The 24,526-nt window shown below is 35.8% G+C and overlaps 1 protein-coding gene and 1 pseudogene across 1 annotated transcript in view; one reads left to right on the top strand and one right to left on the bottom strand.

The window, feature by feature from the left end:
* Positions 1 to 24,526, bottom strand: part of KIAA0825 (KIAA0825 ortholog) — a 525,573-nt gene that overhangs the window by 379,295 nt on the left and 121,752 nt on the right. Inside the window, exons 6-7 of the mRNA XM_066381842.1 lie at positions 14,454 to 14,615; positions 3,634 to 3,728 (exon numbers count right to left, since the gene is read on the bottom strand). Of these exons, the coding sequence (XP_066237939.1) occupies positions 3,634 to 3,728; positions 14,454 to 14,615 (257 nt within the window). The remainder of the gene's footprint in view (positions 1 to 3,633; positions 3,729 to 14,453; positions 14,616 to 24,526) is intronic.
* LOC136403332 (small ribosomal subunit protein eS1 pseudogene) overlaps positions 19,801 to 24,526 on the top strand; it is a 32,923-nt pseudogene continuing 28,197 nt past the window's right edge.

A 24,526-nucleotide genomic window follows, 5' to 3' on the forward strand; every position in this document is an offset into this window, starting at 1 on the left:
AAAGGAAAACCCTCCCAGTTTCTGTAGGATGATGTGGCAGCATGTGCGCATGTGCAGATGATGACGTAACACCGTGTACACAGCGGAGCAGCCCACGCCATGCCAGTTGAGATGTGGATGGTACAGAGGAAAGTTCAGTGTGTTCTGTGGCTCGCTAAATTTGAATCCATGACCAAAGCGCAACGTAAATATCAGTGCGTTTATAATGAAGCGCCACCACATAGGAATAACATTACTCGGTGGGATAAGCAGTTGAAGGAAACTGGCAGTTTGGTGGAGATACCCCGTTCTGGTAGGCCATCAGTCAGTGACGAGTCTGTAGAGGCTATACGGGATAGCTACCTAAGGAGCCCTAAAAAATCTGTGCGTGCGTATGCTCAACAATTACACCTAAGCAAGAGTACAGTTCATAAGGTGTTAAAGAAACATCTCTGTTTTACGAGGTACAAATTGCGGCTGTTGCACGCTATCAAACCGACGGATAGACCCACACGATGCTCATTTCCTACAGATATGCTTCATGAGATCGACAACGATGCAAGATTTTTGCAGAAGATTGTGTTTAGCAATGAGGCAACCTTCCATATCTGTGGGCATGTTCATCGCCATAACATCCGAATATGGGCTGCTGAACATCCTCATGCCTACATTGAGTATGAATGTAACACCCCTAAAGTGAACGTGTGGTGTGGCCTGATGCATGATAAGGTTATAGGCCCATTTTTTTTCGTGGAGCAGTCTGTGACAGCAAAGTCCTATCTTGACATGTTGGAATTGTATGTAGTGCCACAATTTCTAGAAGGTGTCATCTTTCAACAGGACGACACTCCTCCACACTATACCACCATTGTTCGTGAGTTTCTGGATAGAACATTCCCCCAGCAGTGGATAGGCAGGGGTTCTGTCAAGCCATGGCCACCACAATCCCCAGATCTGACGTCCTTAGACTTTTACTTTTGGGGTTATGTGAAGCAACATGTGTACATTGAACGTATCAATGACATTAATCACTTAAAACAGAGAATCACAGATGTTATTCACTCTGTTACACCAGATGTCCTTACCCGTGTGTGGCAAGAACTGCACTATCGTTTGGATGTGTGTAGGGCAACAAATGGAGCCCACATCGAACTGCACTGAATAGGTATGAAACTGGGAGAGTTTTCCTTTTATTTGGTGCAGATTTCACATTTCTATCATCTTTTGTTGCTTTCCTGTGACCGGTCAAAAGTGCACCATGACTTTACGGTCACACTGTATAAGAGCTGAGTTGAATGACTTTTATGGTCTCTTTCAGTCTAAAATTACTGAGATTATGATCATTGGCTTCATTTTCTTGTACACACATCTATTCAGCATTAATTTAATGCCTTTTATATATACTGTACAGAGTAATAAAGATGATTCTTCTAGAATAAAAATTCTATGATCCCATGATTCTATTATCAGAAAAAAAGTGGCTTTCATTCTCATTATGCTTATAATTAAGTTATAATTAAATTTTCTAAAGTTTATTTGGATCTTTAAAAATCATAGGACTATAAAACATATTTCTTATCTTATTTTTATATACAATTAGTCAATATTTGAATCTACTCAGCTCACATGAGCTCTTTTCTTATAAGTGAAACTTTATAAGAACCATGGGTAGAGTCCTGTGCTATAATAGTATTTCCTTGGTATACATTTATGACAAAAATTCAAAAAGAAAACCATCTCCATAAAAATTAAAAACAACAAAACTCTGGTGTTTATTCTCCCCAACAGGGCATGTCTGTTCATTAAAATCATTCAGCCATTCATTCATTCACCCACGAAATATCATATATTCTGTGAGAACTGCCAGTAATTGCCAGGCTGCAGTAGTAATTTGTGTGTGTATGTGCAATTATAAATACCTTGGCCCATGTAATTTATATGTGATTATAATATCTTGGCTCATTTGAATTCTCTTTTCAAAATATTGTAAACCAAGCACATGAATAGTTTCTTTTAAAAACAAAACATAAAATCTTTATTACTCAAATGTCCTACTAGAAGGCTATTTGTTTTCAAAAAATATTTTTTGTTTCCTCCTACTCTTCTCATCTGATGTTTGGCACCAAAAATATTTCAGTTATGCCTGACTAGGCGGTGGCTCAGTGAATAGAGCATTGGATTGGGAAGCGAAGGACCCAGGTTCGAAACCCCAAACTCGTCGGCTTCAGTATGGGCTCATCTGGCTTGAGTGCAGGCTCACCAGCTTGAGTGCAGGGTCACTAGCTTGAGCAAGGTATCATAGACATGACCCAATGTTCACTAGCTCAAGCTCAGTGGTCACTGACTTAAAGCCCAAGGTTGCTGGCTTGAGCCCAAGGATGTGGCTTGAACAAGGGGTCAGTTACTCTGCTGTAGCCCCCTGGTCAAGGAACATATGAGAAAACAATCAATGAAGAACTAAGGTGCCACAATGAAGAATTGATGCTTCTCATCTCTTTCCTTTCCTGTCAGTCTGTCCCTATCTGTCCCTCTCTCTGACTCTGTCAAAAAAAATTTTTTTTTCAGTTAGAATAGAGAACACTTACTAGTTAATCCAAAGAGAGGATATGATGTGGCTTTCTGTTCTGCATACAAAGTAAGTACCTGTTGAATTCCTTTCTTCCATTACCTAAGCTAATTTCTTAATATGTACTCTAATTTCTGGTTAAAGCATAATGTAGAACTTTGCATTTTCTTGATAATTATTCTTATATTCTAAATTGAAATTGTTAAAACCCTGTGTTCTTTTTAAATGTTTACCTACTATCAGTCAAGGTCCATTCAGAAAACAGAAACACCTCTAGGTATTTCAAAAGAAAACAAAATTAATGTAAGTTACTATGGTGATGAAATCTTAAGGAACCAAATATTAATTCTGAAGCAAGACAGATATTAACACAGAAGGAAGCCACTACCACTCCTTGGCTAGTCAAAGCTAAAGGTAAGACAGCCAGGTAGAACTGGAACCCATGGAAGGAGAGGACTGTGTGGTGGAGCAGAGCCCATGGGAGAAATGAAGGAGTCACAGATATTACTAGAGTTGTTCTCTAAAACAGAGAGAGGGGAAGAAATACTCCTTTTTCTCCAACATTTACCCTCCAGGTCTTCCATCAATACCTTTTATTGGCCAAACCTCCTCAGAATCCAGAAAGCAAAGAAACTTGGAAGATGTAATCTCTATAATACAGAACAGAGCAGAGGAGGAGAGGTGATGGATCTAGGAACAAGCAGGTACATGCTGGACACTCTAAAACAAGGGGCCAGTTCAAACTATTTTTCCCTCTTTTTTTTCCTTTCTAATCTCTATTTTCTCCCATTTCAATAATTATCTACAGTCCAAATTCTCAAAATGTAGACCCTGAGTTGCGATGAGAACAAGGACTTCCTCACCTCTAGCTTCCTCCTCACAATCTATCCATGGAACAGTTTGTGGGAGACAGTAGTATATCCACTAAATTTAATTTTCATCAAACATATAAGCCAATTTTCAACTAAATTACTTTTTCGTTTCAAAGGGTAAAACTCAAGACATTTTCACTTATAATGGATTCACAGACATACAATAATGTTACTATATATGAATAAAGAAATACCTTCTTTTTCCCCCTCATTTACCTCTTTTCCTGGTGGCAATTGCTCTGAAGAAATATTGGTTTCGTTTGCTCTAGGTTTCTCTATTATCGCTTCTCTAATGGATGTGTCCAAAATTCCTATGCAATAGAAAAAATAAACACACAAACATACATTAAGAAAACCAAACCATACTTGATGTAATTAATATTTACATACATACATACATATCAAGATGCAGAGAGTATAGTCAACAAGATGTAGGGTGGTGTCACCATCACAATAATGACAGTATCAAAATATACTGAGTCTTTTTTATACATTCAACTTAATAAAATTTATGTGCTATTTATATTCATATATCATGTACATACATATATTTATTTTCTTATTGATAATATAGGATAAGTTAAGAGTACAAAGCAAATATTAGTTTATTTATGTAAAAAGTTAAATTCTGAAGTGCTCATTTAAAAACTGGTGGTGTTCCTTACCACTTTAATATGTCCTTTCTTAAAACAAAGAAGAACAGTCTGACCAGGCTGTGGTGCAGTTGATAGAGAGTCAGCCTGGGACACTGAGGACCTAGTTTGAAAACCCCAAGGTTGCCTGATTGAGCACGGGCTCATCTGGCTTGAGCGCAGGTTCACTAGCTGAGCGTGGGGTCACTGGCTTGAGTGTGAGAACATAGACATAACCCCATGGTTGCTGGCTTGAGCCCAAAGGTTTCTGGCTTGAACAATGGTTCACTGGCTCAGCTGGAGCCTCCTTACCCCTCCATCAAGGCACATATGAGAAAGCAATCAATGAACAACTAAGGTGCCACACTATGAGTTGATAAATTGATGCTTCTCATCTCTCTCCCTTCCTGTCTGTCTGTCTGTCTCTCTCTCTAAAAAAAAAAAAAAAAAAAAAAAAAAAGGGAAGAAAAAAGTACATCTTTATTATATGCGGCTTAAGTGTCTGTTTGTCGCCGATAGCTTATTGGTTGCTTGCGTAACTGTACTAGCCAATGGGGTGAAGTTGCCATGGCTGAACGCAAATTGAGCAGGTCAGGGGGAAGGTGAACATTTTGCGTTGGCAATCATCTGTTTTACATAAAAACTACGTCTTAATGTAATTTCTTTTAAGAATGCCTCCTAGAAAATACAGCACTGAAGAGGAGAGAAAAGGAGCTAAAGCTGCACAAAAACGGCTTTCTCGACAAAAAGAAACCACTGAGCAGAGAAAGACAAGGCTTGCTTCAGTCACAGAGCAAATGCGTCTTGCTTGGCAAAATGAGACTGATGAGCATAGAGAAACAAGGCTTGCCTCAGATGCAAGACAAAAAAGCCTGTCTTGACAAAATGAGTCCCTTGAACAAAGGCAGGAGAGAAATGCAAAAAAACGACAGAGTAATGCTGACCGAAACGCAAAAAGGATTAAAACAGGTTCTCCAATTGAAAAATAATGTCATAATAGCTAAGTCTTTGACTGGCTCCTCTAAAGGTGAAATACATATCATTCCAAGAATTGATTTGGCTCCATCTCAAACAAGGTTGCCGTTTCAATTGAGTCGTAGACAATTTCCTGTAAAACTTGCCTTTGCTATGACCATCAATAAGTCTCAGGGCCAAACGCTTAAGCGTGTTGGCATTTTTTTACCTGAGCCTGCATTTGCACATGGTCAACTTTATGTTGCCTGTTCAAGAGTTCATGAAAGAACGGACGTAAAATTAAAAATAATTGATGGTCCTCTGCAAGGCGAGCTTAAAAATGATGGAAAGATCTGCACAAGAAATGTTGTGTACAAAGAGATCTTTGACATGTGAATTAACATTTTATTATTTAAATCACCTTTATTTATTGAGCTAGCGGTGGCTCTTAAGAAATGTACCGCCAATGGTTTCCTTCATTGCACTCTACTTTAAGCAATTAAGCAAGTAGAAGGGGGAAACCCCGTGGGGCAGTAAGCAAAGGGGCGTCCTTGCCGCCTGCCCTGGATAATTCAGTTTGAATTAGCAGACACCTTTGCACAAATCATTTTAATTACAATTTATAATATCTAGAACAACGGTCATCTCGTATGACCGCCGGGCTTTCTAGTGAATAAATATCAACATGTAAGGAAAATTTTATTCTTAATAATTATATCAATAATTCATTGGAAATATACAAATAATGGAACAGGCCCTGGCTGGCTGGCTCAGTGGATAGAGCATTAGCCCAGCATGCAGCCTTCTCAAGTTAGATACCTGGTCAGTTGATCCCTAGTTAGGGCACATGAGAAGTGACCATCTGCTTCTCTTCCACTCCCTCTCCCCCTCTGTCCCTCTTCTCCTCTCACAGCCAGAGGCTCCGTTGGTCTGAGTGTCAGCCCCAGGAGCTGAAATAGCTCAGCTGGTCTGAGCATTGGTTTAGGAGCTGAGGATAGCTCAGCTGATTTGAGCATTGGCCACAGATGAGGGTTGCCAGGTGGGTCCTGTCTCTCTGTGGGAGTGTGTCTCTCTCTCGCTCCCCACTTCTCAGTTAAAAACAAACAAATAAAGAAACAACAAATAATGGAACAAATAAAAAATAATCTCTAGCTTTTAAAATGGAAATATTTTCTTAACTTTTAGCTCTTAGAAGAAACTCTTTTCCATAGGCAAAAAATAAACTATAAAATGTAATGAATAAATATGCCAAAAGAAATTATTTCACTTTTTGTAGGTCCAGTAGTCGTGGCCGTGGCAGCCACCAGGCAGATGCGGGTTCTTATTGAATTCAGGCAGACTGTAGAGAAACAGTGGAGCCGAAAACTGGTGGGCCATGCCTTTTATTCTAGCCTTGCACCCACCGATGAGTAAACACAAACACACACTGGGCTCCAAAGCCCACTCATTCAGCGCTCACAAAGCTATCGACACATTCCGGTTTCCCTAGAATTAAAGGCCCCACTAGCCTCAGGCACTTCTTTTTCCCCATCTGCATGCCTTCTCCCTTCTCATCTCTGCACAAACTGGCTTCTCCTTCAACACCTCGCCATCTTGGCTGATTCTCTGCAACAACATAGCCTCTCCTTCCTCTTCTTCCTTCTCCTTAAAACTTTTTGGTTTGAAAACCCCTCCTCCAGCACACATTAGCATAACAAAGCCCCTCCCCAAGCAGGAAGGTAAATAGCAGTATCACATGAGCAATGCAATTCACATGGGCAGCGCCATTTTTAACAATAAAAGTGAGCAAAATCAAATAACATCAACTTTACAAACTTATTTGCCTAACATTTTTCTATTAAAGTTCTATTAATTATAGTTTGTTATAAATGAGTAAGCATTTATATTGTGCCTAGACTTGATATATAATAATGAATTATAACCATTATGGAATGTTTTAAATTTTTAAAGAATTTTTATGAATCTTAACAGTTTCTCCTTATGTCCTAAGCAAACAAATTTCAAAATTTTACTGATTTTTCACAGTAGGGCTTCTGACTGATATATTCATCTGGAAGATTTTTTTTCTAAAAATGATTCTATGAGCTTAGTCATGAATGATTCCTACATAATACAGATCACCAACACACTCCTTAGAAAGAGAAATATTCTATTGGGAGGTGATAACATCCTTTTAGGAAATTTTATCAGAATTTATCTATTCTGAGGAAAAGTTTTCCTTACCTCTAGTATTTCTTAATCATGTTGAATTTATAAACACTTCTGAGAACTTGATTAAGGTGAAAGAACACTCCATGCAAAACGCACAATATGACTCCATGGTGAACACATACACACTCACCCACACACACATATACATGCACACACACACTATTAAGGATTCCAGGCTCCTTGTAAAGCACAATCATGAACCTAAGGACCCATGGACTTCAGTTTAGGAATCTTGCTTCATTTCTCAACAAACATCACAAAAGAGAGAGGGTTTTTGATCAGTGTTATGCCAGTTAACAGGCTTTCTCAATGGCTTGCATTTTACTAAGTTTTTTTGAGATGATAATATAAATAAAAAACAATAATATTAAATAAAATTCAGATTAATCAAATAATTTTAAATAAAGTAAAGGAAACCATAAGGATATTAAAATATATATGTAATGTTTTTTTAAAAGATGTATAAGACTTCTCAGAAACACACAAAACAATCCTGCATAACAAAAATAACACTAGCCATTAAAATAGATATGAAAAACTGACTTGATAGTCTCTCTCAAAATGTCCATACCTTTTCAAAAAATTGGCCTGACCTGTGGTGGCACAGTAGATAAAGCGTCGACCTGGAACACTGAGGTCACCAGTTCTAAACCCTGGACTTGCCTGGTCAAGGCACATATGGGAGTTGATGTTTCCTGCTTCTCCCTCCCTTCTCTCTCTCTCTTTCTTTCTCCGCCCTCTCTAAAATGAAAAAATTTTTAAAAATGGAAAAAAAGTATGCAGGTATTCTTATAAAAAATTAATAGACTTTAATAATGTTCATAGTAATTTTAGGTTTACAGAAAAACTGAGCAAGTAGTACAAAGTTTCCCTATACTCTGTCCCCATGCCTCATTTCCCCTATTGTTAACATCTTGCATTGGTGTGGTGTATTTGTTAAAACTGATAAACCAACATTGATAGATTACTATTAACTGAAGTCCACAGTTTACATCAGGATTCATTCTTTGTGTTGTGCGATTCAAGGGGTTTTGTCAAATGCATAATGTAATGTATTCACCTTTACTTTAGCACAGAGGATTATTTCACCGCTCTAAAATCCCTTGTGCTCTACCTATTCATCTTCTCCTTTTCCTTCCCCCTGACCACCTCTGATCTTTTTACTGCCTCTTTGTTTTTGCCAGGATGTCATAAATGTCATATTGCTGGAATCATATAATCTGTAGCTTTTTCAGATTGGATTCCTTCACTTAGCAATGTGCATTTAAGATTCCTCCATGTTTTCTCATGTCTTGATATCTCATTTCTTTTTACTATTGAATAACATTCCATTATATTGATGTACCATAGTTTATCAAATTTAACTAGGGAAAGTCATCTTAGTTGCTTCCGAGTTTTGGAAATTATGAATCAAGTACTATTAATAGTTGTGTGCATGTTTTTATGTGGACACTAGTTTTCAACTCACTTGCATATATACCTAGGAACACGATTACTGGTTCATGTAAGACAATGTTTAGCTTTATAAGTAAGATACAACCAAAATTGTCTTCCAAAGAACTATACTATTTTACATTCCCATCAGCAATAAAGGAGAGTTCCTGTTGCTTCACATCTTTGCCAGAACTGGTGCTATTAGTGTTTCAAATGCTAGCCATTTTAATTGGCATGTAGTGCTATCTCCTTGTTTAAATTTGCATTCCCGGATGACCTATGCCCGTGATGGTGAACCTTTTTATAAAAACCACTCACTTTTGCAGTGCTGGTCAACCTGGTCCCTCCTGCCCACTAGTGGAAGTTCCAGCTTTCATGGTGGGCGGTAGCGGAGCAACCAAATGGCGCCGCAATTGGCTCACCATGAAAGCTGGAATGCCCACTAGTGGGCAGGAGGGACCAGGTTGACCAGCACTGCAAAAGTGGGTGGTTTTTATAAAAAGGTTCACCATCATGGACCTATGCTGTTGAGCATATTTCATATGCTTATTTGCCATCTGTATATCTTCTTTGGTGAGGTGTCTGTTCAGATCTTTTGCTCATTTTTAAATTTAGCTTTTTGTTTTCTCGTTGAATTTTAAGTTTTTTTTTGTATATTTTGGATACAAGTCTTTATCAGATATGTGTTTTGGATGTATTTTTCTTAGTCTATGGCTAGTATTTTCATCCTCTTAATGACCATACCTTTTTACTTGGTAATTCCACTCTAGAAATTTACTATCCAGATATATGTGTGCACATCTTAAGACACAGTTCAATAAAATTAGCCATATCATTGTTTGTGGTAGCAAATAAACAGAAAATGAGAACTCTAACTGTTCATGAATGAGTACCTGGTTAACTGCACCAATAGAAAACTATTCAGCAATTAGAAAGAATGAGGTGTTTATATATAACTGTTAATAAAATAGAATCTCTGCATATATGTGAAGATTTTGTGTTATTTTAACATAGTGATATAGATGGAAGTAGTTGTCTCTGGAAAGTGAAACTAGACAACTGGAATGAAAAAAGACTAATTTTGCCATATAGTCTTTTGTCCTATTCAAGTGCTTTACTCTTTAAAAAACTACTATTCAGTAAATCAGAAAAAAACAGGAACTGCATTATTCCATACGTAGGTGGGACATAAAAGTGAAACTAAGAGACATTGATAAGAGTGTGGTGGTTACGGGGGGGGAGGGGGGAATGGGAGAGGGAAAGGGGAAGGGGGAGGGGCACAAAGAAAACAAGATAGAAGGTGACAGAGGACAATCTGACTTTGGGTGATGGGTATGCAACATAATTGAACGACAAGATAACCTGGACTTGTTATCTTTGAATATATGTATCCTGATTTATTGATGTCACCCCATTAAAAAAATAAAATAAAATAAAAAAAACAAACAAATAAAAAACTACTATTCAAAAAACATTTTTAAAGAAGAAAAAATAAAGATCAAATAAATGGCATGAAGGAAAAATACTTGGATTCTTAATGTCACTTTGCTTTGCTTTTCTACAGTAGCTCACAAAACCAGCTAATTTGAAAGGTATTTAATCGGAAAAAATAACATTAGTTCAAAGAATAATCTTGTATATCTATTTCTGGAAAAACCTATCTGCCATTGTGTTACTATAAGTTAAGACTTATGAAAACAGTTCATTATTTTATATTTATCACTGCATTCCCAAATAGTATGTGTATTCACTCAAAGTAATGTGCCTTGATATTTGTACAAACCATCTACTTATTTTCAAGATTAATAAATAAAAAGATAAGGTTCCCAAGCCCTTTCTTGCTGGTGGGCTATTCTATAGTAAGATAAAAAATGAATTATCAAACTATTCTGATAACTTAGTCTACTGCCCAAAATTAAAAAATATTTTTTAAAAAACCACTTAATTCTATACAGAGAAGCAAAAGCAATCATTTTAAGGCAGGATTAGTAACAGTGAACCCAACTAATAAGTTTTCTCATGGTTTTAACTAATTGTGGCATTTTTATATTTACATGGAATTCAAAATGGTCAATTTCAATATTCCACATTGTCAAATTTTATAAGCTCTGTGAATATTTGACAAATTATTTCACCTACCTAAAATATATTGAAATTTCTATATACTTACTAGTATTTTCAAGAGAAGGTAGCCCATTTTGGTCTCAACGCTCTAAAACATAGGTTATTTGCATACAGCCAACACTTGTTTCTTTCGGAAATGCCCAGACTAAGGCCGTCAGTAGAGTGCAGAGGGTCACAGGACTGCTAGCTGTGGAACAGCCTCCCCCCACAGAAGTTGCTGTGGTTTACTTTATGCTTCTGGTTAGTTCCCACACTGTCACTTTCACAGAGAGTAGAGGTTGGCAGTACTTCCCTGTGACATCCACTTTCACACCCAAATTGGTCTTCATAGGCTCCCATTGTGTGAATTACAAAGCAACTTGCCTTGTTGGCAGCTCTAAGTGGGAACTACAAGTCTTTCTTTTCTTCACTGTTCTTTTCTGGCTCCAAAGCAACCTCCCACCAAAAGCTGAATCTGTAGAAGAGACTACATCCAAGAGATAATACTATGAAAAGTATGAAGAGAAGCCCAGGTGGCCACCTTGCAAATTTCCAATGTGGAAGCCTTCGACCTCTCTGCCCAAGAAACAGCTAAAGTCCTAGTGTAATGAGCTTTACAAACCCTAGGGGCCTCTTTACCTTAACTACATACGCCTCCCTAATACAGTCCCTTAACCATCTAGCTAAGGAATTCTTAGAAGCCATTTGACCCCTCTTAAGACCCCCTAAGAGTACAAACAATCTTTCAGAAGATCTGAAATCTTTGATTCTTCTGAGACAAACCCTAAGTGTTCTTCTTACATCCAATTGAAGCAGTCATTGCTCTTTGTCATTGCTGGGGCTACAGAAAAATGAGGGCCAAGAAACCTCCCGGCTTAGATAAATCTCAGATGCCACCTTTGGAAAATTTGAGGAACTGCCCGAAGAACTATTTTATTCTGAAGAAGCATTAGAAGTGCCCCATAAATCAAACCCGAAGCTACTCCACAAGATATAATCACCTAAAAGAAATACAGTAAGGCACCATAATAGTCAAATAACACCCTATCATTTTCTAAAATGACCAAAATAAAAAACCATCAAATATGACCAAATAAAGCAAATAATATAAAGACTAAATACCATTGCTTTCTCAAAAAATATTTGTGTCGCTATAAAATCTATTGCATTGTATTCATATTATTAACACAGCCAATTTGCCTAACTCAAAAATATAGTTTAAAAACATCAAAGTAAAAAGTAAATTGTTTGGTTGAGCATCTTTACATTTTCCCCATGCAATGTTAAGCACCTGGATATTTTTCAAACATCTGGACAATGAGGGGAAAAAAACCCTTACCTTTCATCACATTGTTTTGGTTACATAGGCATGGTAGGTAACTCTTTCCAAGATCTTTATTAGCAAAATGTGCTCCAATCAAAAGAAGAACATAGGAAACTAAATGACTTGATCTTTTTTCCCATTCTCTCTCATACAAGATTTTTAAGCAAAAGATTAACTATCAGGGTAACTTCAGATACATTTGGTTTCTTTAATCATCCATTTCAAGGAATCTTTTCCTTCCTGATTTAAAAAACTACGTCTTTAGATAAGAATTGATTATCTTGGCTTATACGGAATAAAACATTTAAGTTCCCTTGACAATTTCCTTCAAGATCATTCTTGTCAGATTAAATCAATCTTGGCTCTGTTACAAAAAATAAAAATCTTCACAATATAAGAAGATATACATTACAAGGAGATGTTCTAGTACTTAGACATTTCTTCTACCTGTCCTTCAAAAATCTTTTCATACTATGCTCAATAATACACAAATACGTTTCTATGGTATACTATTATTAATATGATATTGAAGTTGCTTTTATCTGCTTTGCTGCTTATATGAGGATAAATTTAGAGTAAGACAGTATATTGTGGCATAATTACATATTTTTCTCTATTGATTATATTCAACAATAGTAACTATTGTTCTTAAGTATACAGAATTTGCCAAGTCTCAATATTATTTAATCTTAATCTAATGAAGTCAAACCCTCTTTTTCTTTTTTATCTTTCTTGCTGAAATTACTTTGTCAAACCTTTGCTTCATTTCTTGGCCATGACAGCTTTATATCTTTACAATACCTCTCTAACACAATTCTAATTTTCAATGAGTGTTGTCCTTAAGAGGAATAGTTCTAAGAACTGACCTGATTTCTGTAAATCCTGTCCTAGGACCAATACAAGATAAGTTCAAATAGGGTAGGAATCTAGATTTGTTAGAATTCACTCTGTTTCTTCATTCATGCCTCAGAAAAGATCTGTTAAGAGATGTGGATGAAGGATGCCAAATCTTAGCCAGGCATGATGGATTAATATCTACACAGAGTGGTAACTCCTCAAGGAACCAAAATGTCAATCAAAAATTAGAATGTCATATTTCTCTACTCACATCTCTCTTTGACACAGTCAGTTCCATCTAGAAGACACTCTAGAGCTCACATTATCTCCTGATTAAATGTACTTTCTCTTTCTGTCTTTTAACTTTCAAATTTCATGTCTTATATTTTTATTCTTTTCTCAATGTTTGTCAGCTTCCAAAATCTATAAACCACATCTAATTTTTTTAATTACCTCCAAATTTGGAAAAACGATAATATTTTTTACCTTATAATTTAATAATGCTACTTAACCTGAAACATAGAAGGCCAATAAACTATGCTTGATATGAAACAAACAAAATCCAATCCTATAACTTTTCTAACATTATTTATCCAGGTTAATTAAATAAAAAATATAAAAGTAAATATATTAAATTAAATATAATTCTTTACCAGAATATCAGCTTTTGAAATTTCCATATTCACTTGTTTGCCTAACTTTGTTTTAAAATTGCAGTCACTATCTACTTATCAATATTTTCTCCTTAAAATGACATATAGTATCATGGAAAAGAGAACTTTCTCTTGTTCTTTCTGATATAGATGAAAATCTCTATAAGCATAGAAATGAATGCAAGAAGTATATCTAAACTATTATAGCTTTGAATTCTACCTTTAATTTTAGAAACATTATTACAATACACATGACACAGTATTCTTCAAAAAAAATTTGTTAAGGCTAAAATAACATTATACAACTATAATTACTATTGGAATAATATACTTATTGTTTATGATATGCTAGACATTCAATAATTCACATATACTAAATCATTTCATTCTCATAGCCCTACATAACATATTGGAATCTAAAGCATCTAACTGTAAAAAAGAGAGAGAGAGAAAATTAGTTTAGTCCTACACCATTATTGTGAAGATGAGATAATTGTGGTCTAAGGAAACTAAGTATGATATTTTGCTCAAGGTCACCCAGCTGCTAGCACCAGAAGAGGAGCTACTATATCATCAAGTCTGTTTATTCTTTTCATAGACCAACCTGTGTTGCTCTGAATTAAAAAAAAAATCTTATTTTAGTTCAAGACAATTATCTCAAATTGACTTATGATGCTTTGTCAACCAGAATTATGAAATTTGCCATGAGCAAAGGATAAAAATGTAATTCTATGGCTTAACAGAATTTTCTTTACTTAATGTTTCTCTAAGACTTTATTTAAAGAATTCTGTCATGTATTATTTTGAAGTAATGGTATAGATTCAGTGGCATAAAGCAAAACCAGAGAGAATGAGTGACTTACAAATTAAAACAAAAGAGCATGTTACCTGATTTATTTCTGTGTATCTTGAGTGATAAAAACATTTCTTCAAACAATTCTTGAACATTTTCCTCCAGCTTCAAAAAGGATTTTACGAGCTGTGATAAGAATATGAGTTCATCTAGGGAAAGTAAAAAGTTTCTTCCTTTCTTTGGGCATTCAGGAGTAACTGTGAAAAGAAAAGATCAATACTGTTGTACATTATATTTGTTTTCTCAGTAAGTACTATAATGATCTATGTGAGTCTATAAGCCATTAAAACTAACAAGACCCTTAATACATAAACCAAGTTTTAAAAATATTTTATTTATTGATTTTACAGAGAGAAGTGGGGTGGGGGAGCAAGAAATATCAACTCATAGTTGCTTGCTTGTTGTATGTGCTTTGAATGGGCAAGCCCAGGGTTTTGAACTGGTGACCTCAACACTCCAGGTAGAAGCTCTATCCACTGTGCAGGGCAAACCAAGTTTACTTTTTAAGAAATACATATAAAATCTCCTAGGAGAATCTTTTCTTCTGGGAGCTGGAGATGAGTATTCTCTTTGATGCAAATATAACAAATAATTATTTTTCTTATCAGATCTATAAACAGGAATGTGATTCTTTTGTTGTAAAATCACATCTTATACAATTTTATTTTTTAAAATGTCTGGCTAAACTCTAGTCTACTCACAAGGTAACAAGACAAATCCAAATGAATGGACATTTTACAAAATAGCTGGTCTACATTCTTCAAAGTTATTGTGCCCAGAAAACACCAATACTAGACAAAAAAAAGTAAAAAAAAAACCATGACAATTGAAATTAATACATGATTAGTATTTTATTTTGTTATAAAGAATGTTATTGGGGTAACCTGGTGAGAGATGAGTACAGTTTACAATTCGATGCTATTATTGCATGACTGTTAATTTTTTGACTTAGCTAACTATACTGTGGGTATGAAAGAGAATGCTGTTTAAGAAATACACATTAAAGTACAAAGGTAAATGTCTGCAACCTATTCTTAGTTTAGAAAAATAGTTTTAAGAGAGAGAGAATGCAAATGTGGAAATATGGTAAAATATTGCCATTTGAGGAATCAAATTTTTGTAAGTGTGAAATAAAAATAAAAATATTTTAACAACTAGATAAAGGACATAAGTCTTTAAGACCTTAGAAGTGTTGTTATTATGTCACTAAAAACAAGAAAATTGACTTAGTTATTCAATATGGACTATATAATTCTCTATATAATTTTTCTATAGAGAATTTTTAAAACCATGTTTTTAAAAATAGCCTATATAAATAATTGTGATATTGATTGCTTTTATAAGAACAATATGATTAAGATAAACAAACACTAATCATTTTCCTTTTATAATTATGCTTCTTACCAAGTCACATTACTATAAATGATAGAAAAATATCTTAAACTTTTTAAGAGTATGGAGAATAAGACTGGCCTTACCCAATGGCACCTTTGACCGAATTTTCAAGGATTAAAAGAACTCTTTCTTTATTATTGCCAATTTTTATAACACTTATTTAAGAAATGTTTTGAGGCTTACCTACAAATTGAAATTTTTGTATACTCTTATAAAATAAACATAAAGTTCTTTGGAGAGAAAGAAATTAAGAATGCTACTTAGAAATGATAAGGTGTGATGATCCTAAGTAAAAAACGTTACCTTCATCACATGAATTTAGAAGAAAAGTTCCAGTAATATTGTAATTTTATGGGTAATTCAAAAACCTTAAAATGTTGTATCAACCTTGTAACCACATGATACAGCTTTTCACTGAAGACCAAAATTGTCATAGTATCTTTGCAGATATGAGAGAAACCTGTCAACCAATTTAAACTGTGAAATTTAGTCTTTAAAGTAAAAAAAAGGGGGGGACTTTAAAAATAATCTATGAGTACCTAAAAAACTGTGTTTCATCTCTAATTTTTTTCCCTTTCTGTGGGCAAACAAGTGTGTTAGGTTTGCTCACTTGTACTTTGACTGGTGCATGAGCAGTAGTCCATGTAAGGCTGCTGGTACCTGCCCTCAGGGAGGCAGATTGTAGATTGTGGATTGCCTGCTGCCATTGGGAGGGGCCATTTTTGCCATTGTTTGCCAGAGAGGGGGTCCCCCACTCCAGCCTGTTTGCACATCAGCCCAGAGAGAGAGAGAGAGAGAAGCAGTTTGCCCTGCCTGTGCTTGTCCACCATTGTGAGACTCTAATAAACAGAATGGGCCACCATTTTCCGGCTCCACAGTTCCTTTACCGTCTGCCTGAATCCAGTGTGAACCTGCCTGGCCTCTGCCACAGCGACTGGCCTTACACATGCCTTTTTTTTTTTAGGGAGAGAGAGAAAGAGAAGCAGGAAGACAGACAGGAACATGGAGCTGTTCCTGTATGTGCCCTGACCGAGGGTCAAACTGGCAACCTCTGTGCTTTGGGCAATGCTTCAACCAACCAAGCTATCGGCAATGGTTTAATTTTTTTGTATTAATTGACTTTTAGAGAGACAGAGGAAGGATAAGAGAGAGGATGGGGAAGGGAAGCATTCATTTGTTGTTCCACTTAGTTGTGCATTCATTGGTTGCTTTCCATGTGTGCCCCGACCGGGGATCAAACCTACAACCTTGTAATCTAGCTAACTGACCAGGGGTCACCTCGAAATTGATGTTAGTCCTATATACAACATTTATCTCTAAACAGCTCTACTCACATCTACCATTCTTCCATAAGTAAGTCTGAGAACATAAACATGTACAACCACTACATTAAACTAAGGTTTTGCCACTAGAATCATGACCTAAAAATGAAAAGAGAATTCATATATTAAGATTCATTTAACCACTGCTTGATTCTCACTTGGCCTCTTTGATTTCTGTTAAGATTTGCTCATATAGATAAAGGGGCTCATTAACATTTTATACCTTAAAGATCTTGCTTCTAGAACTAAATGTTTTTAAGCCAAATTTTCAAAGACTAAGAATCGGCTCTAATTCTTTAATAGTTTGGAAATTAAACATATTTAACAAGGATTTGTGTAGTTCAATCTAAATTAGAAGTATTGTGCATGTTTATAAGATAAGCAAAGAACTACCACCTCCGAAAAAATCTTTGTAACAAAACACAAAGTTTGTGTCTAACAGTGCTACTTGTTTAAATATTACATAAGGTCTGAGGATTCTACTTGAAAAGGTTTTACCTACATGACCTGGATTTAGAAGAACCAGCATTTCAGAAATTTAACAGTATTGAAAGATAAATCCACTTTAATTCATTGCGTCTTTATAATTTAACAATGAAAGAGGACAGAATAATATGTATAACTTAAATCTCATCATTTTTGTCCCAAAAAAGCAATGATTATAGTACAGGTCCATTAATTAGTAGTTCCTATTTCCTATTAGTTTTAGCTCAGTGTTTTCCAAAGAACTATTGTGTTTTTAATTTATGGGGAAAATAATTCTGTGATGAAATCAATTTGTGAAAATTCAGTTAAAGCTAAATTAAACACAAAGGATGAAATAGCATTTCCCAAACTTATTTATCTTATTTTCTCCACATTATCTCATAGGATTAGTATCCTAATTATCACACCTCAGCTCATGATTTCTGTTTGCCTAAGCCTATCTATTTTGTTCTTTAGACTCTTCACTGTTGACTAAAGTAGAAAAGTTGCCTTCACTAAATTAATCTCTTTTCCTTCTTTCAAGAGTCTGCTTGCTGTTCCCCTCCAGCCCCTTTCCAGAAAACCTTACTTGGATAGAATCAATCCAGGTGGTCCCCTTCTGCTTCCAAGTCAATTCAGTCTTTATTTGTTGTTTTCCTTGTTTATTTGTTTTTATTACTATGAAACTACTGTACTTCAAGAAATTTTCTACATATATGTTTACACATTGGCAACGATGTTTAGCTGGCCACCAATCACTGTTATAAAATATCTAAAATAATGATTGTTGCTTTCTAGAGGTTGAACTCTATGATTCTTAGAAAATACACATTTCTCCTAAATCCTAACAATAGGATAAAGAAACATTAAAATTTCCACTTTAGAGCAAGACTTTAACTTACCATCAACTAACAATGAATAAATCCATGAAAATAATAACTAGATAGTTGAAGGATTCTTTCCCCACTATATAATTTTAATAAAATTCATTCCTAAAATATAACATTCTTTGCTTTCTTATTATTTAAACTATTTGAACACAATTTAATTTTTTTTCATGACAGTGTTATGATAAAAGTAACTTATTTCTACACTGCACTCAGGGACTACTGTATGTCCTTCTATGAAAGGGCATTTCTCAAACTGATAAGCATTTGGAAAGGATTCTATGATCAAATAGATTTGGGAACTACAGCATACTAAATAATACTTAAGGTGATTTTTAATGCAAATTAGCATATTAAAGTCTACTAATAATCTAAAATTTAAAAAAGACAATGTTTTTCAAACATTTTGACAAAAACTGTTTACCAAAACATCTATTAACATCTAGGTTTTTCTCAAAAAAGAAAAAATAAACTAAGGGAACCTGCTCTGGATTATACTTTTTAAAGAAATTCACCATGATAAAAAAACATAAACAGATATTCATAAAATTATTGTCCTAAAGTTAAAAAAAAAAAAGAAAGAGACTAAAGAATATAGACTATATTACATAGAGAATATAGATTCTTAAAAATGTGACATAAACTATTAGCTATGCACCTAGTGATGTTTTTCACCTAGTGACTAATAGTTAAAATATTAACTCCATTCTCTTATAGCAAAATTAAAAACATTGAAAATAAATCTAGAAGAACATTAGGGCTCCTCACATTTGATCTACAACAAAACAGCATTTGGAATAATTATCAAAGTCCAGCTAAATCAGACAAACCATAAAAATAGAGGTAGTGGCTGAAAGCACACATATTATTTTTCAAAACCATTAGCAACAGAATTCTTGTTAATAATAGCATTAAGATACAGGAGAAAATGAGAAGCTAGAAAATCAGATAATCTGAAGCTGGTGGATGAGTATAATAGGATAAAAGGTGCACATTTTCATTTTCCCAAGAAAAACGAACACTAGCCACCCTATTATTGAATGTAAAAGGATCTATTTTCAGTGAGGAAGTATTCTTGTTGCCACCAGACAAGTGATGTGAAAAAGAGGTGACACACAAAAGGTACCGAAAGTCTCATTATTCCAAATGAAATTCATGACATAATCCAAATGGAATATATCTGTTCCAGTAAAGAAAACTTTTTAACAATATTACAGTAAGAAGTCAGGAGGGACTGCATAGGAACAAATAGTAAGCAGCACGTTTTCCAGTACCCAAGTCACTTCCTGAGAGCAGGTGGGACACTGGAGCACATGGCGCTGCCGCGGGGCCTGAGTGCCCCGTGCCCCTTACCGCCGGTGTCCATGTCCGCGGGACCACAGGGCAGCGGAAGGAACCGCATTCCCATGCCATGCCCGAGTTTATTAGAAACCTTCTTTGTCATGTAAGCCAGAAAATTATGAAGGACCTGCAGACACTGTGTCCTTTTGTCACAAACACCAAGAAGAAATTGAAGCTGTTTTTTCCCCTTTTCTCCAGCATTATTTTTTCTAACCTATTTTTCAAAATTGTATGACTAGGAAAACATTTGAGGTAATATTTTCACTTTAGTTTTCAAAACTAAATATTCTTTTTGAGGAAGCTTCTTCTCTATGTACCACCCAAAACAGTCAGGGTAAAACTAAAATAAACTGAGTCAATAAATGAAGGAGTGAATGAATACTAAACAGGATGAAGTTATGTTTGAAGCTGAGTGAATATACAACCCTACGCAAGCTGAAGGAGTGGAAATTTAGGCACCCCACAGATAAGTGTCAGGACCCTTCTTCTATATGGTGACAGCCTCATAAAAGTTAATGAATCTGAATTTGAAGTCAGAAAACATTTAACTCTTGGAAGAGGGAAGTTGAACTCCTCCCTCTCTCTGGCTTTTCCCACTTCCGGTTTCCCCTCATGTTTTATAATGTGGCATACTGCTATTTATAGCACCACTACCTGAGGCACAAGAGGTAGTAGAGTAGAGTAGTTAACACGTAGAATTATGAGCCAGATGGCCTGGATTAAAATTCTAACTCTCTTCCCTTCAAGATGTGTGACTTTGGCCATTTACTGAGTCTCGCTATGCCCAATAACGGATGATGTTACAGCAGTCACTGAGAGGTGGAAAGTGCTGCATGACGTTAGGTATTTATATGGCGCTTACATCTCCCCTCTGTGAAGCCTGCCCTCTGATCCCAGACCAGCTTCGTTTGCCTTCTCCGTGCTCCTTCCTATTTCCCCCTGCGCATACATCTTCGCTGTAGCTCTCACTATTCACATTCTGACTGTTAGTTGGGAGATGTCTCCAGAAGTTTCAGTCTCCTGAAAAGCAGAGATCTTCCCCCCATTATTTCATTCTCATTATTCATCATAGTGTCTACATGAATGAATGATTTCAAAATGATAATATATATATTGCTCAGTGGCAGAAACAAAACAAATTGCTTTTAACTCATTTTGTTTGGCTACTTCTTCCTGCCATTAACATGCTCTTTTATAAAATACTAATATTAAATGAGTTTCACATTCATTTCTGTATATCAATTTGAACAGGAAATATTTTGGGAAGAAAGAACTATAAACATCACATCAGAGACTATTTCACTATTAACTACTTTAAGCATTACTGTTCTACAATGGACTTCATCTTTCAGCTTAAACGTTTATAAAACTGAATGGTAGCCCCACTCCAAGACTTTCCTTCAAAGTAGCAAGACTGCTACTTTGTTGTATCAATCCTTCAAAACATTCGAGTGTGTGTGTGTGTGTGTGTGTGTGTCCATCATCTTTTTTAGCCTCTAATACAAGTTATGCATCTATGTTCACAAAAACAATACTTTGCATATAATTCTAGGAGTTTCCCAGATCCTTTGAAGCCTGAGGATTCTATTGATCACCTGGTAAGGACCTCTGCCTTCGTCTGTCTGCCTTTATAAGAAGTAGCACCCATAGTACTCCCTTCCACTAAAGAGACCTGTAGAAATACTCTTTCCTTTGCAAGAGGAACAGGTCCCTTCCAGCTTCTACTTCATAATCTCCTTATTACTACTCTCAACTGATAAACAAAAAGATCTCAAAACAATTACACAGACAGCTAATTAATTCTCTAGCTAATACAATAACAAAGTTCCTGTCATAAGTGAGGGAATAAAATGAGGAAAAACTAATGCTCCACCCTTTCAGGAACTTAGACAAACACAAAGACTAGTACTAAGTGGACACTGTATATGACAACCAAAACATTCTATTAGAGAAGAATGAATTACTATTATATATTGTATCTGCATTTTCTGGAACTTCTCTGATTGGTTCTAGTCTAAGACAGTGGTTATACTTAATTCTGTAGCCATTGACAGGATCAGCAATAGTGATCTACAGACAGACACACGCACAGAGAGAACCACTGTGTTTGGAACGACTCCTGACAACCTACCGAAGGCCCCCATGTGCATCCCTTAGGAGGGACACATATAGCAATTATATCCTGGCTTCACAATCTAAGAGAAACCTAACTGCTGAAAAGAGTGGCGACAGTCACCTTGATGCTATTCTTCTGGGTCGATGAAAAAAAGCTAAAAAGAAACTGCTTCTATTATTACCCTTTTATGATTCCCAGGCCAACACTGGCTCCACTTGAGGTTACCTAAACGTACTGTTAAATGATAACAAAACTCTCCCACACTCCGTTCCATCCTCCCTGGCAAAGGCTGTCAGTATTACGTTAACAAGGGATCGGACTTCTCACTTAATTGCCAAGGGTATAATATTCATGTCCCTCTCCTATTTTCTATTATTCTTATTTTGTTTTTGTTTTTTTACTGTGAACATGAGAGAGAATATCTGACTCCTGATGTTAGTTGAAGATGCTAATCAAAGAATAGTTTACCTTTGAATTCAGCCAAAATTGAGAATTGTATCCAGCACAAATTCCTGAATATTTTCTCAAGGGACTTCTGTTTTATGCTTGTTTAACTCCCAGTTATAAATACTCAGATAGGCTGACCCTTTCAGGGAGCATCTTAATAAAAAAGACACCTATACTATAATAAAGTGGGGTTTATTTTCTAAGTAATGTATGCTAATGGCACATTATTAATGAAATAACTTCCTAATATTCATTTCTTGGCCTCAAATTTTGCTAGAGTTCACTTAATAATATCTCTTACATATGTGTTACTTCTTTTATTATGACTAAAAATTAACCTATAGAAAAAACTTACACTAAGTTAACAATAATTTTTACTATAGTCTAAGGTTATATTTGAGAATTGATCATTCATTTTTTTAAAGAAATATGCTATGACAGAGATGTTACATTATCAGCTCTTAATAAAGCATATTAAAATTAATTTCAAAAATTTAGCACTGGAATAAAAATAATGCTATTATCAAAAAGATGAATTTCCATTGACACTTGCTGAGTGTGCTTTCTAATATATTTTCTGAGTCATAAACCTTTCAAAAGAGATTGAACATTGTTCCGTTTTTATTCTAAAAAATTAAAAAGATATTCTCTACACTTTTTTTAAAAACAGGTAGGCAAATAGAAATTGCAATAGCTATGACTGTATGTTAAAATTAATATAAAAAGTGATAGCCACGGTGATAACAGGAATCTCTTGTACCCATCTGGAAAGTTGTACTCATGAACTCTTTATTCTAAATGAGAGTAGGGAAGCCATTTCACAGGTGTGATGACAATTCACAAAGTAAACTTTATAGTTAATTTTACCTTTCTAGCTGCCTTTCTCACCTAGGAAATACCTATTTAGTCATAAAGGCAAAGTTATATGTCCTTCAAACTTCAACATGACATTGGAACACCTTGGTGGCAGATACTATCTTTTGCACTGTCATGCTTCAAAAGGTCTATGAGCTACAAATAGCATTTTTTTTTTTTCATTTTTCTGAAGCTGGAAACGGGGAGAGACAGTTAGACAGACTCCCGCATGCGCCCGACCGGGATCCACCCGGCGCGCCCACCATGGGGCGACGCTCTGCCCACCAGGGGGCGATACTCTGCCCATCCTGGGTGTCGCCATATTGCGACCAGAGCCACTCTAGTGCCTGAGGCAGAGGCCACAGAGCCATCCCCAGCGCCCGGGCCATCTTTGCTCCAGTGGAGCCTTGGCTGCGGAAGGGGAAGAGAGAGACAGAGAGGAAAGCGCGGCGGAGGGGTGGAGAAGCAAATGGGCGCTTCTCTTGTGTGCCCTGGCTGGGAATCGAACCCGGGTCCTCCGCACGCTAGGCCAACGCTCTACCGCTGAGCCAACCGGCCAGGGCTACAAATAGCATTTTTAAGTGGGTCTCATTTGTAGTTCAACAAAGATTTGCCTTGTGCCTACAAGGTACCAGTACCATGTGACATTTACCACGTATGGGGACAGGACAGAAGCTCAGAGTGACATCTGAAAACAAGATGCTATTTTTGTGACATCCCAGCCACCAACAACATAGGACCCAACATGCATGGGGGGGGGGGTGACTAACAAGGGCCACAGCTCATACCAGTCACTGTCAGCTCCCTGTGGCCATCCTCGTCTCTTCAAAGTACATTCACCTCTCTTTAACTATTTAAGTTCAGGCAAGAAGAAATTAGGTTCAATAGATAAGAAAAATTCAGAGCTAAGAAAGTCTGTGGGTAAAAAACTATTTGAAGAAAATATCAGGAGTTGATTGTCATCATATCTTTATACAAATAGCTGGCACTCAGCTCTGTTGTTCTGTTATGGTTAAATGTTTATGGGAACATTATTTTAATCGAAAAAAGTAAGTAGAAAATACATGAAAATTCAAGCAACTGGGCTTAAGTTGCTTTTTTGAATATATAAACAAATCTTAAACTTAGTTGATTTTTATATCACAATAAAATAAAATCTTTGTTCAATAAACATAAATATTTTAAAATTTACTTGTATTGCATGTTGGGTCCTATGTTGTTGGTGGCTGGGATGTCACAAAAAAGAACATGGACAAGCGTAGATAGAAAAGGAGAAAAAG

This window comes from Saccopteryx leptura, chromosome 4, assembly GCF_036850995.1.
Source record: "Saccopteryx leptura isolate mSacLep1 chromosome 4, mSacLep1_pri_phased_curated, whole genome shotgun sequence".
Classification (NCBI taxonomy): Eukaryota; Metazoa; Chordata; class Mammalia; order Chiroptera; family Emballonuridae; genus Saccopteryx; species Saccopteryx leptura.